At 39.6% G+C, this 14,460-nt stretch overlaps 1 protein-coding gene across 2 annotated transcripts in view; it reads right to left on the bottom strand.

Moving 5' to 3' along the window:
• The window catches only part of ASCC3 (activating signal cointegrator 1 complex subunit 3), a 226,427-nt gene that overhangs the window by 133,633 nt on the left and 78,334 nt on the right, over positions 1–14,460 (bottom strand). For both annotated transcript variants that reach the window (XM_079971589.1, XM_079971590.1), the window contains exon 11: positions 8,366–8,530. In XM_079971589.1, coding sequence (XP_079827715.1) covers positions 8,366–8,530 — 165 coding nt within the window. The remainder of the gene's footprint in view (positions 1–8,365; positions 8,531–14,460) is intronic.

Below are 14,460 nucleotides of genomic sequence, written 5' to 3'. Positions count from 1 at the left end.
TTTCTGCCTGCAAATCTTTACTTTGTATTTTGTGAGTACAGCAAATCCTATTTGCCAGTGGTGGGAGAAAGCCCAACACACTTGAACTCAACACTCTTGGGCACACATATACACAGGACAAAGAGCTCCCCACTTTCCAATCATGCCCTCTTTCCCTCATCAAATGATCAATCTGATGAACGGCGAGGAGTCAATTAGCACTCCTCTCAGAAAGTTGAACTACCTTAGCACCATGTCTACTTTTTCTTTTTGCAGCATTCAGCAAAATGGGGGGGGGGGGCAGCCTGATCCAGTCTCTGGCTACACACATTGGCCTGAAATCCATGTTACATGGTCAAGTCACATTTCCAAAATCCCCATCCTGTTTCTCCTTTGCATCGCAGCAGTGGGAAGAGCAATTTGCAAGAAAGAGGTGGTGTTTAGCCCATTTCCTATCTGCCACTTACCCCCTACAGTCCTCCATCCCACTGTTTACCCCTCAACCAATCTTCCAAAAAAATGTTGCTTTCCTGACATTGAAAGAACACATCAGAAGTCTCTCTCTCTCTCTCTCTGTAAGAGAGAGACTGACAGATAGGATGGAGGACTGTAATTGTGGAAGACATAGAGATTCAAGTCCTACAACAGAACTATTTGTTACCATTAAGCCTCTATCAGGAAACACCATGCTAAATACTTTTATTCAAGACAAACAATAACAGTGGGAGTCAGGGGGTCATAGCTGAGCATCAAATTCCATACCACAAACTGTTATGGGCCTATGCAAGCAGGCATTTCTACAATTATGACTAAATATTCAGGGTTTAATTATTTATCCATCCTTAACTGCAACAATGTAAAGACACAAAACTGCAATAATGATTAGCATAGAAGTTATGCACAAAAACCAACTGGAAAGCATATGTGCCTTCACTATTCAGAACAAAAATGCATTTGTTACTAGGCAACTACCTAACTGAGTAATGCTATATATGGGTTAATTCTAACAAATGAATTCTGGTGTTTAAAGTACTCTGGCCTCCTGAGCCTCTATTAATAGTAGTTTTAAATCAAACAATAGAGGGAAAACCCACTAAGTGAAGACAACACTCAAAGCTTTGTAACTCTGCAGTATTCTGTGATGGATAAACATCCATACCTATTTTATGAAGCTTTCACACCTGATAGTTAAAAAAGGACAATCAAATTTCTTTTGTACGTGGTGTGAGCGTACCATAACAGAGGTTCCTGTAAATGCCAGATAGAATGCAAGAGAATCCCAACACACATTCGACCAAGCAAAAGTTCTGCATTTTTATTATAGGTAAAGGTAAAGGTACCCCTGCCCGTACGGGCCAGTCTTGACAGACTCTGGGGTTGTGCGCCCATCTCACTTAAGAGGCCAGGGGCCAGCGCTGTCCGGAGACACTTCCGGGTCACGTGGCCAGCGTGACATCGCTGCTCTGGCGAGCCAGAGCCGCACACGGAAACGCCGTTTACCTTCCCGCTGGTAAGCGGTCCCTATTTATCTACTTGCACCCGGAGGTGCTTTCGAACTGCTAGGTTGGCAGGCGCTAGGACCGAGCAGCGGGAGCGCACCCCGCCGCAGGGATTCGAACCGCCGACCTTTCGATCGGCAAGCCCTAGGCGCTGAGGCTTTAACCCACAGCGCCACCTGCGTCCCGCATTTTTATTATAGAGCAATTTAAAATTAATAAATTTTATTTTAATGAAATAAATTTCTATATTGCCCTTCACCAAAGAACACAGGGCAGTTTACAATAGAAAAACACAAACATACATACCCATAACAACAAAAACAATTACCCCCCCCCCAGTTTAAAAGGTCATAGATTGATTAAGTAAAAGGCCAAGGATGATAGACAGAGGAAGGGTTAGAATATGTATAGAGAGCATGGGAAATATTCTACTATTATGTCCCATCAGCACAAGGATTTCCATGTGTTCAGTAGGACTCCCCCCCCCCCATGCCCTCCCCAAACCTGCCCCAGAGAGTTCAGGGAACACCTAGAAAAGACAGGGTGGGGTTGGCGGACAAGAAGGTAAAAACATTCCATTGCTGACGCAGAAATCCTTGCACTGATGGAATGATTGCCATAGTGCTACATGGCACACCAAGGGTTTGCAGCATTTGCACTGAAATTAATACAAATTGAATGTCCTATTTCAATGAGCACACCACCGCTTCTGGGTTTCTTATGGGGTCAACGTCCAGAGACACCTGCTAGCTTTGACAAATTGATCGCTGAATGAGTAATGCAATGAACAGCAGCAACACACCACTAATGAGGGAGAACGCAGGACAAGTCAAAAAGAGAAGCAGCGTAATAAAGGGACAATGGTGCAGGTGCCTATTTAGAGAATAGAAACCCCTACAAAAAAAGTGAATCTACGGGGCTTCAAAGTAGATGTAAATTCTATGATTCTATAATCAGAAGCGTTCGCTGCCTTAACAAAATCGAAGCAATGGAAGGGAAGAGATAAATATCTGAAAGAGGAAGGCTTCTGTTTCCACCATTGCTGCTTAACCCCCTACCACCACAAATCTTCCCCCTTTCTCAAGGGTAAGATTTGGGAATTGGTGTGGGGTACAGGGGGCTGATGTGGAACTCCTTTGTTCTTATTGCAAACCTGGACAGAGCTCACAAAAAATGCTGAGTTTTTCTCCCAGACTACTGCAATAGAGTTTAGGAAAAAGAAGCCAATTTCAAACTAAGAAAGGGGGGGGGGGGGAGTGGGTGGTGGGAGACTTTTACCATCACTAATTTAGACAAAATGTCTAAGTCAGAAAAGGTAGTCATCAATGCACCAGCCAAATGATGACCAGAAACTTAGAAATTTAAAGTGCACTAATTTGCTAAGTAGATATTACTGAACTGCATGGTTTTTTATTTAACTTTTTTTCTATTTTAAACATTTAAGCATTTTCATCTTACATCCCTGTTATTTTCAGGAATGCACAATTTTAAACATCAAAGCTACAATTAGTTTCAGAAGAGTCTTTTGATGTTGTATCCACAGCATATGAGCAAAGCTCAAAGCCTTTTTCCACTAAAAAAAGTTTTGTCAATTCAATTTAAATATCTTGTAAAAGGAACCTTTAGAATTCACAAAGTGCATAATGTGCATTCGTGTTTTATACCCTTTTAGCTAAGGTCACATCAGCTTTTACCCTGCGAGATATGTAACTTGACCCCTGAGTTGAAGGGACCAAAATCTGAGCTCAGCAAAGCACATCAAAAAGACAGCTATCCTCCAACCCCCAACAATCATCTCATATACTGCTCTAATTCACAGTAGAATGCAAAAAAAACCCAAACCCTTGAGTATTGCCACTCTTCCAATATTTGAACAAAGAATTGCTGAAAATTTTAAGCACCACTTTAGCTAACATCTTCGACCAGAGGATTTCATTTTCACACCTGTGCTATATTCAGTGTATAATGACATTAATATTTCTTAACCAATGTTTAAATATTGTAAGAGGACTCAACACTTTCTGAGGGTTCCATGTGTCAAGAACTGAAACTACAGACAGGATTCTGCAGAAGCCCTGCACAATGGGGCTTGATCCCCTCTCTTCTTCTCCTGAGCACCCCAACGCCCCCTCCCCAATTTGTAAGAGGGATCAGGAAAACCCCAGAATAGTACACAGAGTAAGGGAATGGATCCAGCTGACAAGCTGCTATGGAACATTTGTAACAGTGTAACACTGAATTTCAACCACAGTATTAATACTTCCAGATATTCAACTACAATTCCCATCGCCCTTGGACCTTAGACACTTGGGCAGGAGCAATGGCATTAGCAGTCCAACTATATTTCATTGCCAACAAGTTCCCTGTTGTCTGATGTAAGGTATAATCTAGACAGAGTAACTTCTGCTAAGAATTATATGCCTTGAACTCCCAATGTTTGTTATTAGAATATTAAAACCAACTATTTTTAGCACCGTTAACTATGTTTAAAATTTTATTTTTGTATCGTTCCAATTTTAGTATATGTGCTGCTGAAGATTAGCAAGAGAAGATTAGCATGGCCCCAGCGCAAGGATGACACGCAAATTCGTGAAGCGTTCCATATTATTAAGGTATAAGAAAAGGATTTGTGGACTTTTATCGACAATTATACAAGAGAAAAGAAAAGGTCAATTTTAAAAAAAATAGAGGAATGTTTAAAAGAGAAAGGGGTGCAGAAAATTCCGATAAATGAAAGAGACAATTTAAATGAGAAGATTGAAATTGAGGAGATTAGAAATGCAATAAAAGATATGAAAATGGGAAAGACGCCGGGACCAGATGGACTGAGTGTAAGATATTACAAGAATTAAGGGACATCCTACTTGTACCTTTGAAAGAAGTTATGAATAACATTCTAGCAAATAGAGAAATACCAGAGACATGGAAAGAAGCGTACATTACTTTAATTCCCAAGCAAGACTCTGATTTAAGTCAAGTTAAAAATTTTAGACCGATCTCGCTTTTGAACAATGACTATAAGTTATTTACAAACATATTAGCAAACAGATTGAAGAAAGTTTTGAAGGAGTTAATACATAAAGACCAGGCGGGTTTCCTGCTGGGCAGACAAATGAAGGATAACATTAGAAATATAATTAATGTGATGGAATATCTGAATGTTAAAAATGACAAACAGGCTATGTTAATATTTGTTGACGCTGAGAAGGTTTTTGACAATATTTCTTGGGAATTTATGTTAAAAAAATTTGAAATGATGGGAATAGGGCAAATGTTTTTAAATGGTATTAAGGCTATATATATGGACCAAAGAGCTAAAATGATAGTTAATAATGTGACAACGGAAAATATAAAGATAACCAAGGGCACAAGACAGGGATGTCCTTTATCACCATTGTTGTTCATTGCAGTCTTAGAAGTGTTTTTAATGGCAATCAGGAGTAATGAGCAAATTAAAGGGGTGAAGGTGGGTAGAAAAGAATATAAGGTTAAAGCTTTCGCAGATGATTGGTATTAACTTTGGAAGATCATATGAATACAGTATCGGAAGTATTGAAAGAAATTGAAAAGTTTGGACAATTGGCAGGATTTATGTTGAATAAGAAAAAAACTAAAGCAATTACTAAAAATATTGATCAGGAGTTAGCTAATAGATTACAGCAGCAAACTGAGATAGAAGTGGTTAAGAAAGTAAAATATTTAGGGATTTGGTTAACCCCCAGGAGTATTGACTTGTTTCAGAACAATTATGTTCCAACATGGAATAAGATTAAAAGGGACCTTGAGGTATGGGGAAGAATGAAACTTTCCTTTTGGCGAAGAATTACAATGATAAAAATGAATGTGCTACTGAAGATGTTATTTCTATTTCAAACAGTTCCAGTAATCAAGGGGGCAGCAATTTTTAAAAACTGTCAAAGAGAAATTTCAAGGTATATCTGGCAGGGTAAGAAGCCGAGGATAAAATTTAAGATTTTAACAGATGCAAAAGAAAGAGGAGGGTTCGCCCTGAAATTATATTATGAAGCATCTTGCCTCTGTTGGTTAAAGGAATGGATAAAATTACAAGACACGGATGTGCTAGACTTAGAAGGTTTTGATAATAGATTTGGGTGGCACGCGTACTTGTGGTACGATAAGAAACGGGTTCACAAAGGTTTTGAAAATCATATTATAAGAAGGTCCTTGATTGAAGTATGGGAAAGATACAAAAATTTGTTGGAACAAAAAACACCTTATTGGTTATCACCGCTAGAAGTGATGAGCGTGAAGAAAGTCAATATGACAGGGGGTTGGGTAACATATGAGAAATTAATATGTAAAAGTGATGGAAAATGGAAAATGAGACCATTTGAAGAAGTTAAGAATCATGTGAATGACTGGCTGCATTTTTTTCAAATTAATGAGTTGTTTAAAAAAAAATTAAATGAAAGGGGCTTTGCTGATAAAGAATCCAAATTTCAGACTGACATATTAAATAATGACTGTAAGATCTTAGCAAAAATGTATAAGATATTGTTGGAATGGTACACGAAGGATGAGGAGGTAAAATCTGTGATGATTGATTGGGCCAAAGATATAGGACACAATATACAAATGGAGGAATGGGAAAGACTTTGGAAAGATGGTTTAAGATTCACTGCATGTACTGCTATAAAAGAAAATGTTATGAAGATGATGTATTGATGGTATATAACCCCCGTAAAGTTAGCAAAAATGTATAAGATAAGTAACAAATGTTGGAAATGTAAAGAAAAGGAAGGCACCCTTTTTCATATATGGTGGGAGTGTAAGAAGGTAAAATGCTTCTGGGAAATGATTTATAATGAATTGAAGAAAATGTTGAAATATACATTTATTAAGAAACCAGAAGCGTTTTTACTAGGTATTACAGGGAATGAGATAAATAAGAAAGAGAAGAAATTATTTTTATATGTAGTGACTGCAGCAAGAATATTGATGGCCCAGAAATGGAAACAAGAGGAGCTGCCTAAGATAGAAGATTGGAGAGCCAAAATGATGGACTATGCGGAATTGGACAGAATGACAGGAAGGATTCGGAATCGACGAGACCAAAGATGTACAGAAGATTGGGAGAAGTTTACTCAATATTTGCAAAAACTAAGTGATAACCAGATTATGTTTGTAAGTTTTAAGGAAGCCCTGTGATGTGAAATTCTAATAATAAGTATAAACAATGAAATTGAAGCTACCAGTATAAATAATAATAAGTAGGATTGTGTTAAAAGTTATAAAATGAAGGAAGTTCAGACAAATTGAGGGAAGTCAAAAAATGGAATTAAGATGTAATTAAGAAGTTTGAATGTACAACTTTGTTTTGTTTTTTTTTGTAAAAAATATAAAATTTTATTTTTGAAGTTATGTGATAAGTCTATATGCCATGATGGTGTACACACCACTGTGAGTTGTATCCTGGGTTGTACCCAAAGCAGCACTAAGTACCTTGTTCTGTCAGCGCAAGGATCTACCGTTGCCCAATGGAACTCCACCAACAGAGAGGAGTGCTTAACCCCAGAACAGATTATTGGAAAAAAGGGGGGGGGGGGTAAAAAGACGGGGAAAGTTGGATTGCACAAGCATAAATCATTACACTGATGGAACAAATTAACTGGATACTGCCCTCTGTACTAGACTGCAGAATCACCCTTTTAATTTTAAATAAGGTCCTATAACTCCAAGATAGGAATAAATTGTCTGCTTCAGATAGCCTAGCAAGAGGCATATAGTTTTTTGTTAAAAAATACTTAGGGTACCTAACTCCTGCAAAATTGGCCAAAATCAACAAAAACCATAATAACAAATGTTGGAAGTGTAAACTACAAGTGGGAACCTTCTTTCATATGTAGTGGTCGTGCCCAGAAATAAAAAAATTCTGGGATTTACGATCTACGAAGAAATGAAAAATTTACTAAAAATCGCATTTCACAAAAAATTTGAATCATTCCTTCTAGTGATTCTAACTGACAATACCCCAAAAGAAAGATTAAAACTATTTTTTCTATGTCGTGATGGCGGCTAGGGTACTAATAGCCAAGTACTGGAAGGGTGACCATATACCAAGTAGAGAAGAATGGCTACAGAAGCTGAGTGAGTACTTGGAACTTGCTAATTTAGCTGAAGCCTTAAGGAATAAGTCAAATAAAATAGTCCAGAAGGAATGGGAATACCTAAATATCTACCTATCGAGTCAAGGTTCAACAACCAAGATTTGGTTGTGTTTAGAATAAACCCGTAAGTAGGAAAATGTCTCCTTATACCAAGATGAGGAATCTATTGAAATACAGAGAAATTGCTTTAGTTATAAGAAATGAACCACCATGAGATCGACGGAAGTCAAAAACCAAAAGTATAATCAAAAGAGATCCACCCCAGAAGGGTCAGAATCTCGGTAGAGAAATGATATTCTGGGCTGTCTATTCTAGTTACCCTGATGTATACTTATGTTCTTACTTTTTGCATTTTCTCTGCTTTGCTGTTTTCTTTTTTCTTTTTCTTCTGTTTCTTTTTGTCTTGCCCCTTTCTTTACTCTTCTTTTTTGTATTTAATTGAAATGTTTTTATACTTTGTTTCATTTGTATTTGTATAACAATTCAATAAAAAAATACTTACGAGTGTCTTATTTTAGGAATTATGTGATAAGATTTTGAATTATTCCTTATTTTATTCATGTTACCAAAACAGAAAGTTTCCAGATTTACACATTTTCATCCTTCCTCTCTCTGCTGTCTTTCACAGCAGCCTTAATTGACAGCTACATGATCTGGAGGCAGCTTAGGCACAATGAAGGAACCAACTAGAATTATTTGACTTCTCCATGTGCATTCTAATGTTTAATCTGGCAGCTCCAAAAAGGGTTTTGCACATACCTGACGTAAGGTGCGTGCCACTAAACTTTCCAGCACAGGTCCTCTATCTTCATGTAGAAGGTGTACTTCGTCAAGAATAAGGAGCTTCACAAGTTGGGAGAGGGCTACATCTCCAACACTCTTCCTTGTCACAACATCCCATTTCTCTGGAGTGGTCACAAGCATCTGACAAAGACAAAAGGAGCAGACACATTTTTATTTATTTTTTACTGGTTTTTTTTTTAAAAACACACACAAAATGAAAAAAACAAAAAGAAATGGCTAATAACAAGTTTGTAAACCAATGAAGACAAGCTTATTCTTGCCAGCACAGAATTCCACTGCCATTTTGTGTTACAAAGCACCCTGGATTCAAAACACTTTCCTCTGATCTCACTCTGAGCTATCCAATGTGGCCCTTACCTTTCTACAGTAGGCTATATTCAGGCCATGCATACAAAACACCCTACCTACCTCCATTCAAGCACATAAGAAGTATCAACACAATCCAAGGACACATTCTAGCCAGGAAAAAGAATTCAAGGAGGGTGTGGAGCAGGGTCAGTAAGAGGTATGGCCTGGGGAGAGGCCTAGAGGGCAGAATTCAGTCTCCACACTTTAAGTTTCCCACATTGCCTTAGCAAAACATTTCAGCTAAAACTTCTGAGTTATTCAAAAGCAGTGTTAGAAACTGAGATATTGTTGCAGGAACCCCCCCACCCCAATCATTCTGTTTGTATAAACTTCACACACACACACACACACGCCACATTTCTGTTATAAATTCATAGAAAAATAGAAAATCAATCATACATTGGATTTGCACTGTTTCATTTTATTTTTACTCCATATGACAAGAACTAACAAAGGAGGGTGACTTAGTCCTGGTCAGCCATAATCCCTTCACTGTCTCAGCACATACACAGGAGCCCTGCCCATACCAACCCTGATGATCCCAGACAGAAGACAATCAAGATCACAAAGAACTTGCATATGGGAGTGGATTCAACATGGACTGAAACAAAGGACAATGATCAGATCTTCCCTCAGGGGGCAGGAAACTGTGGGGAGGGGGGAAAGGAGGAACCAGCCAGGTGACAAGACACTCAAGTTACCACCAACTCCTCCCTCAGCCCCTCCTTTCTGTAATGTATGCCTCCCTCAACCCCTCCTTTCTGTAATGTATGCATGATGTTTCTGGGGGTGGGCTAGACCTAGAGGAGGGGAATTTCAAAAGTTTTTATAAGACCTTGCACACTATTCTTCTGGGTCTTTCCTCTCTCCTGCACGTGAGGGGAATACCCTGTTGCAACAGTTCAATAAAGGCCAAGCCTACAGGCTGCTGTTTTGCTCCAAGTTATCCTGGTTGGTGTCTTTGTTTTGTCCAAGGGAGCCCTCGGATTTTTCCGGTAACAGTTTGGCGACCATGCTCAGGGACACTTGGTTCTCCTGCAAAGGTGAGAGGGGAGATAGAGGGGATCGGGCGCCACTGGGCAACCTTAGCCCAGGGATCCTTCTTCCTCTCCCTGCCTCCTCTTTGCGGGCGGTAATCAATCGTCACCAAAAGCCCAACCAGGGGGAGCAAAGGCGAGGTCAAGCCGGCTAAGGGGAAAGGATCCCGGGATCCGCGGGGGACATCTTCAAACGTGAGTATGGTTTGAAGTAAATACATTGGGAGGGGGGTGGAGAAGCAGCGTCCTCACGACAGCCAGACTTTCCTTCTTTCATTTCCGACGTTCCCTCTCGGGGTCGGCCAGGAACGTTCAGCTTTATCCTTTTCTCCCCCGACCCTCCCCTTTCGGAAAGTGGCCAGGGAGGTCGCGGAACTTTACTGTCTGACGTTCCCCCTCGGGGTCGTCCAGGAACGCCAAAACCTTTCCCTTTCTCTCCCCCCAATTTCTTACGCGGAACGTGTCCGGGGAAATTGTGGTACTTTTACTGTTTTCCGACGTTCCCCCTCGGGGTCGTCCAGGAACGTCTTAATCTCTCTATCCCTTTTCTCCCCCGTTTTCCGTCTTGGAATTGAGTCCGGGAAAGCGTGGCTCTTTACCGTTTTTCTCTGACGTCCCTCTCTCGGAGTCGTCCAGAGGCGTCCTTCAAAGCACTCTCTCTCTCCTCTCTCTCTCTCCTCTTTCCCTTTCTCTCCCCCCAATTTCTTACGCGGAACGTGTCCGGGGAAATTGTGGTACTTTTACTGTTTTCCGACGTTCCCCCTCGGGGTCGTCCAGGAACGTCTTAATCTCTCTATCCCTTTTCTCCCCCGTTTTCCGTCTTGGAATTGAGTCCGGGAAAGCGTGGCTCTTTACTGTTTTTCTCTGATGTCCCTCTCTCGGAGTCGTCCAGAGGCATCCTTCAAAGCTCTCTCTCTCTCTCTCTCTCTCTCTCTCCTCTAATTATGCAAACAAAGCTGCCCCTCCTGCCTGGCGACCTTTGTTAGGGATGATCCGGGTACGTGAGAACGCAAGGTTGTTTGTTTCCTTTCCAAACCTTCATTTTCTCGGGCCTTAATCTGGCATTGCACTGCGCAAGCGTCCAGTAGGGGTTCCGAACTTAGTCTCAAAGGCTAGGCAGGAGGCTGTCGTGGAGGGTAGAGGGGGAAATTGTCTTGTAAACAGCGCTGAGGTAAGGAATTCTGGGCAGAGAGACCCGTGGTTTAGTTTCCGGGCAGAGAGACCCGTGGTTTGAGTTTCCGGGCAGAGACCCGTGGTTTGAGTTCCCGGGCAGAGAGAGACCCGTGGTTTGAGTTTCAGGTTCAGGTTTGAGATTTCCAGAAATTAATTCGTGGTTTATAGATAAGTAGGAATTGTGTTAGTCAAGGGTACTTTGAGTACTGAAAGGATCTTTTATCTGTCCCCCCTTTCTTTCCCATTGCCCCTCTTCCCTTGTGTGTGTGCGTCCACTCTTTCTGTCTTTAGCGTACTTCGTTAACGAAAAAAAAGAAGAAAAAAGCCTAATAATAACATATGAGAGAATGGGAGCTCACTAAACACCCTAACTGGACTCCTCCTGGCAACAAAGCTTCCTTGAAGCCTTTTTGCCCCAGAGAGGATTCTAATATGCCCCTCCAGCTTGTCATCTCCAATTGGGAAAAAAAAAAAATAAAAAAAAAAATAAAGGGGCAAAATGGTCTTTCCAAGTACAAAGTATGAGACCATTGTAACTTTTAGTGGGTGGCTTAGGCCCACCACCTGGAACCCAGGGCACAGTGGCCACCCCAGGGATCCTTTAACAAAATCAGGGTTTGAACCCTTAGGGAGAGCTGAACACATCAAATTTGGGTTGTTAAACTATAACCTAAAGCTAGAACATGAAACCGTAAACTTAATGGTGCTCAGAAGGCAGTAGATATAATAACAGCCCAGCCTGAGAGCCCATGCATTTGAGATCTTAGTTTCTCAAAAAAAAAAAAAAAAAAAAAAAAAAAAAAAAAAAAGATAAGAGATGTACTCAAAGATTTGGAAATATTTAAAGGGTTTGTGTTTACATTGGCTCCGGCATCCACAGACTGTTCTTAAATGCACATAGTTTTTAAATTGCAAGCATGCTTCGAAATTTTAAATCTAAGGAAGCCATGTTGGGCCTCATCAATCTTAAACAGGACCAAAAATAAATAAATAAATAAAAAATCATTAGAATGAAGTGCGCAAATGTTTGTTCTTTGAGAGAGGCTCCAAGGAGTCTTCCTCTGAGTAGCTTGAGTGAGGAGCATGATTTTAAGTTGATGGTAGATAATGTTTTGTTGCAACTTTTAAGCTTGTGAGTCTACATCTGTGTTCCAGTCTTTTTTCTAGTATTTTGAAATGTGCTGTGAAGAAACTAATGTTTCTGCTGCAAAAGCCTAGTAGAGCCAACTGCTCTCTCAAGCTAAAATGCAGTGTGTGTATTTCATAAGTATATGCCTATGAAAATGTGTCCTTTCTAAGAAAATTGGTATTAAATGTAGAGGCTTCCATGGCCAGCGAAATTGTCTATCTGAGTCCAGTCCTGATATCAGTCTCTATAAGACTTCCTGGCCTCTTTTCTTAGAAAATGCCCCCCTTGTTTCATTCTGTCTCTTTCAGGGTTTTTTTTTCCTTCTTCTTACTTCTGTGCTAGGTAAATTTACTCCCAAGTAAGCTTCCTTTAAAGGAAACTGCAAGGGGGGGGCATAGATTAGGCTTACTATTCCTCTGCAAGTTCAGGAAAAACTCACTTTTGTATTCCTTTTAAATCAAATCTATGGCTGTTTTAACTATGTTTTATAAGAGATCCTCTCCCTCTTAGGAAAAATGTTCACTTCAATCTTCCTTTAAAGATAATTTCTCTAGGAACTTGAAGGAAGCAAACTCACTCAAACTATCTCAAGATCTGCTAAAACGGTTCTGTGTAAAGTTGGCTACTTTTCTTTTTCTCTTCCTTAGTACATGATACGAGCATAGATGTTTCCTTTCCCAGTTGAAAATCTGTACTTAAATGTATATGTCCTTTTGGTAGTGCAAATCTTGCTTTGAAATCTTGCTATGAACACTGTATTTAGGGTTGGACTAGATGACCCAAGGGTCCCTTTTAGCTCTCCCAGTTTGTGGCTGTGTGGAGGGCCATGTGTCTGCAAGCATGTGATGAGTTGAAATTCAGCCCAACTTTGCTCTTTGTTTTTCTTTAAAAAAAAAAAAAAGGTGAGAGGTAAAATCCGTGATGTTTTGAAGCAGAACTGGTAATTTCAAGCATTTGAGTAATTACAGTGTTTATCATTTTCTCTACTATTAAAAATAAAAATAAAAAATCAAACTTCAAAGTCAATTCAAAGTTTAAGCACATAAAATACATATGAGTCTTGACCATTTATCCTGTAAATAAAGGGCAGCAAAATTTGTCTGCAAATGGTAAGGCTGAAATGACTGAGAATGTTAAAAAAAAAAAAAAAATCCTATGTTGAAAAAAAAAATAATCCTATAAATTCTGACTCTCTGGCCATTTTTTCCCATATATAAGGGCGTGGCATTGTTCCGCGAATTGCCAGAGGGATATTAGCCCTTTCCTGTACATAAAGGAAGCAATCCCTTTTGCTTGGGCTGCAATTGCTAGCTTTTGTGAATACTTAAATTGCTGAGTTTCTCTTTTTTGTTTTAAAATCTAACCCTATTTTTAAAATCTACTCCTTACCCTTCATTCCCTTTATTCAAATGGTAATTTAGCCAAAGGTTTCAACATTTTCAATAGTATAAAAGGTTTGCTGAGACATGAACTCTGCACATGCACAGAGGCTAGATCAGCAAAAAAAAAAGGGGGGGGAAGAGATAGAGAGAGGAAGGAGGGGGAACTGTAGGAGCTTGGGCTGAAGGGGGAAATTTATCCTTATGTAAAACTTGGAGCCACTGAGGGAAATCGCCCTTAATGTTGGAGCCACTGAGGGAAATCACCCTTAATGTGTCTTTTGCTCCAGGGGCTTCGTAAGACAAAAGGTGTTAAGTACTGGACCATCAAAGTCAAGAGGTTGCCAAGTTTCAAATCTTAACATGATTAACATGCCAAATTCTTTTCACAGGTAAATATCAAAGCACTCCCCCCCCCAAGGGATTTAAATCACAGACTTTGTGTGCATTTTAGGAACAGCATTTCCTCACAGGCTTCTCACATGAAATAATTTTTCCCTTTTAACAGGATATGTGAACCCCGATAACAAAGTGTTTGTCCCTTCTTTTCTCCCACAGCAACTTTCTTTCCTGTTCTGTGAAACAAGTCTGAATCCCTGCTGTATTAGTGACTTCCATCTCTTTGTGGCTTTGACGCTTTAAGTTACAAATAATCTCTTTTCATTTATTTAATCAGTTTTTCCATGATGTCTATGAAATTAATCGAAGCACAACCAAACATTGTTTGTGGAATGGTATTTGTTTACCTTTTTGCCTGAGTATTATTATTTTTGGTTCCTCATAGGTCATTGTGTGTGTGTTTTACTTTGGGGACATGTCCATCACATATTGAAAGTCATTTTAAGCCCTTTTCCATTGTTTTCTCATTCTTTCGGTCCAGTAGTAATCTGTGGTTTTGATAATATCTTTGTATTATTTAATAATAATTCTTTTCTAAATCTGATGTCTTTGTGTCAAGTCTGTTTTCATCTGACTGGTAATCTA

This window comes from Podarcis cretensis, assembly GCF_951804945.1.
Source record: "Podarcis cretensis genome assembly, chromosome: 3".
Taxonomy (NCBI): Eukaryota; Metazoa; Chordata; class Lepidosauria; order Squamata; family Lacertidae; genus Podarcis; species Podarcis cretensis.
This window is presented reverse-complemented; position numbering and strand designations above follow the sequence as displayed.